General features: G+C 40.0%; 1 protein-coding gene across 3 annotated transcripts in view; it reads right to left on the minus strand.

The window, feature by feature from the left end:
* Positions 1-8,521, minus strand: part of CDK5RAP2 (CDK5 regulatory subunit associated protein 2) — a 110,669-nt gene that overhangs the window by 54,411 nt on the left and 47,737 nt on the right. For all 3 annotated transcript variants that reach the window (XM_006029711.3, XM_025211238.1, XM_006029709.3), the window contains 3 exons: positions 5,916-6,046; positions 4,297-4,412; positions 2,171-2,299 (listed from right to left, as the gene is read on the minus strand). In XM_006029711.3, coding sequence (XP_006029773.1) covers positions 2,171-2,299; positions 4,297-4,412; positions 5,916-6,046 — 376 coding nt within the window. The remainder of the gene's footprint in view (positions 1-2,170; positions 2,300-4,296; positions 4,413-5,915; positions 6,047-8,521) is intronic.

Consider the following 8,521-nt stretch of genomic DNA (forward strand, 5'->3'; position numbering starts at 1 on the left):
GGGGTCCTCAGGAGGGCTGGGGGAGCAGGCAGGGGATGGAGCCTGGTGAGGGTCCCCCCACGGTCCCCTTCCCTCTCCTACAGCCCCCCCTCCCCCACCCATACCCCCTACTTACCAGCACGGAGTCCAGGTCTAGCTCCCTGCAGCAGCAAGTGGGGACTGCCCCAATCTCTGGAGTTCTCTGAATCTTTTCCAAATCAATTCAGACCTTTTTATTGGTCTCCTGATTCGATGCAGATTCGGAGATTCAGCCCCTGAATCAGACCGTATCACTTCTGAGTCGAATCAGCACCCAAAGCTTCCCACAGCCCTACTGACTGGTGTCCTGTTAGCAACCCATGCCAACACATTCTAGTGTGGTACCAAGAGAAGCAAAATTCAATATTTTTTGCATTGACTTTCAATTTCCAAAGTGCACCCATCGTAACCCAGAGCCAGGAAACCATGAAACGGGCCGTTTACTGCCAGGATTAATGATATAGTACCTTTAAAACTAAAGGATTAGATTGCTGAGCCTTTAACTTTTGAGTTCAATAGCACCTTAATCATTCTGGCGCAGGTTTGAATATCGTGTTTTATTTGCCTCCTGACTTTACCAGAAATCGTGGCTTTCATTCACAGGTTATTTTACAAATTTCACTCTTGCCTGTTCTAAAGCTGGGTCCATGTAAATAATTCTTTACTGAATAGCCTTGCATGTTCCAATCACAGCAAGACAAGAGCAGGAAGGTGCAATATTCTTGCCTTGATGTTCTCAGTGCAATGCCTTGATGCCTCTGGAATCTGTGAGGGCACAGCAGCCTCTACAGGACTACTAGGCAAATTACTAGTAATATTCACATAGGCATCCTGCATACACTTTCTGCAACACAGATTTATGTACTACATTTTCAGTGCTAACCTAGTCTATAAATCTGTAACTTAACCATTTTAAGATATTGGACGTTATCCCAACAGGCCAAAAAAAACCTCCTTCAATCTATAATTAAAATATATGTGTAAAAGTAACATGAAAGGCCTGACTTGAATCCAGAAAAGCAAGAACATTTTGTATGAATTTTGACAATGGTCTTTATCCCATCTGGAGTACATATGATAAACTACATCCTGATTTGGCCACAGGTCTCTGCAGCATCCAGTCAATACAAAACCTACACACAACTAAATTAAATTATTTCATCATGTCATTGTCCTGTTCTTCACCACTTAAGCCGGATTTAGAAATTCAGTATGAAAAGTAAAGGTGGTGAGCTTTTTCTTTTTATGCTTGATCTCATTATCATTTAGTGAATAGTGCATAGGAAAATAACATTAAAAAACAAAAGGTGCTAGCCACCACATTTAAAATAACAATCACAACGAGCCATAAAGGTGCACTGGACATCTACAGTACTCCACTGAAGTACTACCATCATGTAGCATGCAACATGAAGGGATGCACCTAGAAATCTGTCCATAAATCTGTGGAGCTTCTTTGCACTGGCTTCTTCAGCTCCACTGCTGAAACCGTCACTGTGCATCTTAGCCACAAGGAAAACAATAGAGGATTCAAGCATCAGTAAATACAGTGGTCCCTTTCTTGTGTCTCTTCCATTTGACTAGGCCACAATACTGCCCCCTCCATTTTACACTGCTCTGTATTGCACAGGATGGGTGCACAGATGCCTAAAACATTGTTCTCCCTCCTTTGTGCACAGTGGAACCACACCACTTCTGAAAGACAGAGAACCTTTGTGGCCTCAGAAGTGACAGCTATGTTCAAAGCTTTCATAGGACTAAACACCACTCTGGGAATGAAGCTCAACCTGTGGGATTTACAAGAAGCAGTAACTAAGGGACATCTATATTTTATGGAGATGTACCTTTTTTGAAAAATAAAATTAACTCCATGTTGCAAATATAAAAAAAAACCACAGTCCCAACTGATATCTTAATATATGTGCTGCTTTCTTAAAATAATGTAAAATATTGTTGACTATAAAATATGCTGGGCTTGACTCTCACAATGTCTAACCTCATACAGCCATTTACATCTTTTAAAAGAGTAATTATAGAACAATATCAGTCTGACCTAGCAGGGTTTCACATCCACTTGGTACCTATGTAAATGATTTTGTGAGATGTGCTGGAGCTGAAATTCAGGTCCAGTGTTTCAGCATAGAGATCCTACCTCACTCTGGTTAAATATTTTCAGCATTTCTTCTCCCTGAGAATCAAATCTGGAGAATCCAAGTTGTTCTTTCTTCAGATCTTGATTAATTGACTGCAGGTCCTTTACCACTGACAGGAGTTCAGTAACCTAAAAAAAAAAAAAAAGGAGAAACAAACAATCAGAAAAGGTAAAGTTCATCCTAACGTGTAAAGAAATGCGGTGAGGGAAACATCTTTCTATAAAGCTACACAAAGTGTTAAACTTCAGAACTGTCATGTTCGTTACTTCCAATAAACCTTAATGCTTCTGTCTCTGCCCAAGGGACTGTATATGTTTGAAACCAGCCCATTTATATAATATGTTAGGAGCTTGTGCTCAAGGAATGCTAATTTGAAGGACTATAGTTTCAACTTCAATCATTAAGTACAGGTTCCATAAATCACTGATAAGAAAAAAAAATCAGGGCCTGTCATACCAGCAGACTGATTTGGGAAGTAGTATTCAGCGCAAGCAGAAGTTGTATTATTAGGACAGGGCAGCAGCATTCACTAAGAAATATTTTTAAAAAATCAGAGGTCTCATTTTCTCTCTCTTAAACCCTTTAAATGCCATTGTGGATAGCACTGGTACAAAAGTAGTATACCGGAGTGGAGAATCCAATCTAAAACTCTTTAAGTCATTATCCTCCAAGACTCACATAGTGTATCAATTTTTGCTAATGAGCGCGCCTAAATTTAGATAGGTGACTATAAATTAAATAAAAGCAGGCACAGTCTCAGCATAGCACTAAGAGTCAATCTTGATGCTGCCACGGGCTTCCTGCTTGAGGTAGAACAAGTCATTTTTTTTGTTTTCAGTTTACTCATCTTAAAGGTAAATCTCACATTCACCGGCAGTCAGACATGAATGACAGGAAGCCATTGATGGATATCTGCCAAAGGGCTCTGATACCAAAAATGACCTTTATGATGAAACTGTGGATGCGTAACTAGCTAAATGCTAAAGCATGTGACGAGAAGTAAGGAGATATGGATTCTACACCATGACAGTTACTTGATGTGCAACCGTGGGCAAATCTAACTTGTGCGTCTTAGTTTCTCCTTTTGCAGTACGGTGGTAATATTAATTTAGCTCATGGGATGTCATACAACATATCAAGTTTATTAAAGGCCATTTAGAAGCTTTGTCTGAAATGCACTATATTAGTGTCAAAAATACAGCCTGCAGGATGGATCTGGCCTGTGAAGTTGCTCAGTCTGGCCAGCCAGGCTTCCAACAGTCCACCAGAAATTAGGGGTGCGTGGCAGTGGCCCGTTGCATAATCTGGTGCCCTTGGGTCCCAGTAGACACAGTGATCTGTGACCAGAGCATAAGCGAGGGCTGATACTGTCCCAGTCACCCTCTAGCCACTCCACTCACCATCACCAGCCCCACTGCCACCACAATGACTGCATGCCATCTGCCCCATGTCAGTCAGAACTGTCATCGTCTTGTTCCCTGTGCCAAAACCAGTGCTCCTGCTGCCACACCAGGCACACAGCAGTGACAGTAGCTCTAGCTCCAGCATGGGGCATGTCAAATGGTGGGAGCCAGGGCTGCTACCGCCACAACCACATGCACTGGGCCGGACCTGGAGCAACCACTGCTGCCAGAGCCATCTGCAGGCTGGATCCGGCCCACAAGGAGCCCTGCGGTTCAGATCTGGCCTGGGCCACAAGGCGAATTTGATACCCCAGCACTGTAGCAATGCAAATCACAAAACTACCAACTTCAGTATTATTAAGGATGGTAAGTCCTTGTTAATGTGTTTTTCAGAAATCTCAGACACTAACTATTATTTGGAATCAATAATTTTGATACTGAAGGAATACATTACTGGGTCTTAAGTTTGGATCCAGATGTCTCAGTATAATAAAACTTTTTCTGCAACTTGGCTGTCTTTCAGCCAAGCCTGAAACTCATGTATTGTAACAAAAAAGTTTACAAAAAAAGGGATCACAAACTACACACACAAGAATTTTTAAATCCTTTCAGAATATCCCAACTCTATGTAAAAGATCAAAATGTTTGAGAGAGAGAAAACAAATTTTAAATGTAGGAGAATTAAGTGATTAAAACATTAAATAATAAAAACAGAACAATACCTTTTTTTTTAGTTCTTCAAGAGACAGATGGTCTACCTGTAGGCTTAAAAGACTGTGCTCTCCTAGGCAAATACTCATGTAAGACGTTTGATCTCCACAATAAGATAAGGTTTCCTCTGTCAAAGTAAGCGAGGGCCAGTATTATTTCAGAAACATTACGCCTTTGTAATGTATAAAAATGCTAAATAAGGACTTTTAAAATAAGTATCTACTATTAAGACTGCAAGGAAATGTTTCATCCTCCTTACTAAGCTTTCTGTTTAATTGAAAGAACTTTCCCCTTCCATTTCTTTGTGCTTGTGACATCCAGACATGCTATATGTTCTGTGGTTATCAGCATGCTTTGTGAATCTAATTCTGAATTATAATTTGCATATTTAGCATTACATTTAGAAATAATTTTCAGGGAGGATAAGTAAGGCATGAATAGTTATTCTATTTTAGCCAGAATTTCAAGCAAATGAACTCTATGTCTCAAGGGTAAAAGCTAGGTTAAATAAAGATACTGAATTTTATGCTGCTGTTGGCTCAACCGGCTATATTAACTGAACAGCCAACAGCTGCTGATTCTTTTCCTTTGCAATTACAGTAAATACTTGTTTCACTTGTTTGTATAAGCACCTGTTCATTTCTAACACGGATTACAAACAATACACATTTGAGTCCTATTTAGCCCTCAGACACTGGCCTGGGGCAGTTGCACTGTATTCAAGTGGCTGGGTGCCCCACTAGAAAGAGAATAACCTCTGAGAATTAGACCCAAGACTATTCCCAGCTCTTTTTAGCTTCATTATTTCCGAAAAATTACCCTATGAGTCTTAAGCTTGGCACCCTGAAATGAAGACAACCAAAATCTGCGGCCACCTTAAAAAAATGTGAGCCTTAAGCTCTCTGTCTCAGGTCTTTATAATGGACAACAACAATAATGCCTGTGCATTTATGCCTATCAGTTCCCTGTGGAAGAAAGGTAGACAAGTTTGTGTATATTCAGAATACCATTTTCAAAGAAAACAGCTTATATTTTTCTTTCTTTACAGGTAAGTATCTGCTAACAGTCCCTTCTCAGAGATATATTAAAAACATTAATGCTAGTTATATTAAAAAACTGTATCATGCTTGAAGTAAATGACAATGTAATGAAACTGTTGACTATTTTCTTCTCCTTCTGAAAATGCATGTCACATTAGGAAGAACCCATCCATTTCTCTAGACATTGACTGCTTATTAAAGTATTGTAAAAGAATTAGATTCCATGGCCAGGAAGTGATCCCGTGGTCATAGATTTATTTGAAGCCAGGGATCCTTGACTTCTGCAGAAAACAGTAAATTCTGAGAGTATGGAACTGGAGGCAGCTTGAAATGATCACTGCAGCAGAATTGCCACAGAATTACTAACATTTGCTGCAGGGGAAGAGAAAAGCTTTCCCTCTGTATATCCTTGACTGCTTAAAGCCATTCAGTTACAAATCCCCCAAATGATCTTTACTACAAGAAAAAAGACAAGAGATCTTTTCACACCTTTATCTACTTTCCAAGTTTTCTATGCATTTACTATAAACCGAGTGCAATAGAAGCAGTTAAGATAAAGGAAAGGGCCATGTTCCTTCACATATACAGACCTCCTTTGTTTTTTATTTCCTTAATTTGATCCTCCAGGACTTTCCGCAGATTCCGATTAGCTAAAATATCTTCCTCCAGTTGTTTTCGCAACAAAAAAATGTTGTTCAATTCTGCTTGCAGACTGTTTATACTAAACACAAGGAAAGAATCAGAAATTTTAACAGACACCTTTTAGGTTTCAACTCACACATTCAAAACATTTTGCTGGGTACCTCAGCATCTTTTATACATCAAGGTTTCCATAAAGAGCCCATTCCACAGTAGCAATTGCAGTTTTTCATCACATACTTATATCATCTTGATGCATAGAATAAACAAATACCTACATAGCAAGATGAAAATAAACCTTTATGTATATGCCTCCTTTCTAGATGTTTTGAGAACTGTTACTTTTAAGTCAACTTGAACATGATAGATATATTCTGCAGGCCAACTTCTGCATAATTCTTTTTCAGGAAAATCAAAATGACTAGCTTATGAAAAGTATGTCAAAAAAATAGCACTACTGTGTTATATTGATGGCTCTCTGTGTTTCATCATATTGTGGCCATGGAAATGGTGTCCCCTTGCCACAGAATCATACTATAAAATTTAAGCCATCATTTTTTTTTTAAATTACATTTCTGTTCCTTAGGGCTAAAAGATAACGCTGAAGACACGAGCTAAATGTAAACTGATAGTGTTTTCTTTCTCAGTTTACAGACAGATTGAAAAAATCGCTTCAAGTCTAAATTGTCCCATTTATCTTAATGGGGTGTTAATTCCAGAACCTAAAAGATGACAGTTTAAGTATCAACATTAACTAATTTGTTGAGCATTTTAGCTGAAACATCACCCTAACATGCTTCTTCTAGAATCCCAGATTGCCTCCTAAGTGCCAATATAGCCAGCTGTCCCCTACCTCACTGACAGAAACCTGCAGTTTCTCCCCTACCCCTCAGCAACTTTTACAGAGCAGTTATCAACAGTCAATCAGAAGACCTCAAGCACACTGAAAACAGAATAGCGTAAAGGAAATAAAATTTCATATTAAGACAAAAAAGGCATTGTGGCACTGATTTATTTATCTATTTTCATATTTAATTCATTCCAAATCAATACAAATGAAGCTGCTGCACAATTTCCAACCTACTCCACAATTGTGCCTGAGAATCCCAGAATTTTTTTTCAAGAGTTCAGGTCCAGTTTATTGGAGATTATATCAGAGCACGTGTCAAATAAATAAAATTGTTGTTTCAGCTAGAGTTATGCCATTAAGGATATGTGAATAAAAAGATTCCCATTCCATCTTTTGAAAGAATAATAAGGGGGCTGCTGTTAGGATTTCTTTTAAAACTATTGCTTTAACCAACTGTCCCTTGCTCAAGAATATCTTCAAAGAGAAAGGTCTTGATACTATTTAAAGCTCAGAAAAAAAAGAACATGTTTCTAAAAGCTAAGTAAGCACACCTCTTTCTCTTAACAACTTAATGAATTAACTAGAAAAAGCATTGATTCCCTGCTGTGGAGAGACAAGAGATGTCTTGCTGCTGGCTCCGAACAAGAAAATGTAATTGTTCAAATGGTTTGGAATAAATAATACCTTAAAAAAAAAAAGAGACATACCAATAAAACTCAGGATATTTTCTTTATCAAACAATTTGATAATGATGGTCATTAGATGACTAAGTTATTTGCAGGACTTGTTTATCAACCCACTGGCTCTACCACCACCTCATTCCATGATCTGTAAATCATTTTGTCTCTGGGCTACCATATCCTAATCTAGAAAGAGCAGATTATGGCTCTGATTCTGTTCCATCTGAAGTCAACGGGAAAACTACTGGCTTGAATGGTGCAGGATTGGGACCCATGATCTTTCTTTTTTGTATGACACTTTGAGATATATGAATAAAAGATGCCACAGAGCTGAATAATAGTTATTGTTCTTGTTACTGCAAGATACTGGCATGAAATCCTGATATTGCAGTGTGGCAGAGCACCGTTGGGGTGCTCACCACTTGGAGGGCTGGTGCAGGCTGCAGAGGAGCCTGCCAGGGTAGCAGCAGAGACACCTCCCTTGGAAGGATTCTAAGGGGGGAGGTGTGTGACAGCGCACCTGTGTGTGCTTGCCACTTTAAGGGCCTGAGCAGGCTGTGAAGCAGCCTGCAGATGACTGCAGAGCCAATTAGGCAGTCACATGACAGTCACCAGGCCGCCTGATTGGACCTGGGCTGCAGAGCCTCAGCATAAGAGCAGGCCCTGAGGGAGCAGAGCCAGCAGTTGCTGTTGGGATGCTGCTAAAATAACAGCACTAGCTTGAGATCTGCTGCTCCCAGGAATATCTGGAGGTCTAGGGTAGGACCAATGGAGGTGGGGCCAGAGCCTAAAGACGCTGAAAGTCCCTTTGATGGGGGGGCGGGGAAGGGACACACAGGACATCACTGTCTAAGGGAGGACAGGCAGTCAGCTGACCAGCAAGCTGTAATGATGGAGGTGGAAGCACAGCCTCTGGATAAGAGGCATCTGATAAGTGGTCTAAGTGAGCTGGGGCCAGTAAGAGGGAGCTTTGAGATGGAGGCTGCAACAGAGGGCCCAGAAGAGAGAGAACAGCTCAGCTGGGAAA

This window comes from Alligator sinensis, unplaced genomic scaffold (assembly GCF_000455745.1).
Source record: "Alligator sinensis unplaced genomic scaffold, ASM45574v1 scaffold388_1, whole genome shotgun sequence".
NCBI classification, from domain to species: domain Eukaryota; kingdom Metazoa; phylum Chordata; order Crocodylia; family Alligatoridae; genus Alligator; species Alligator sinensis.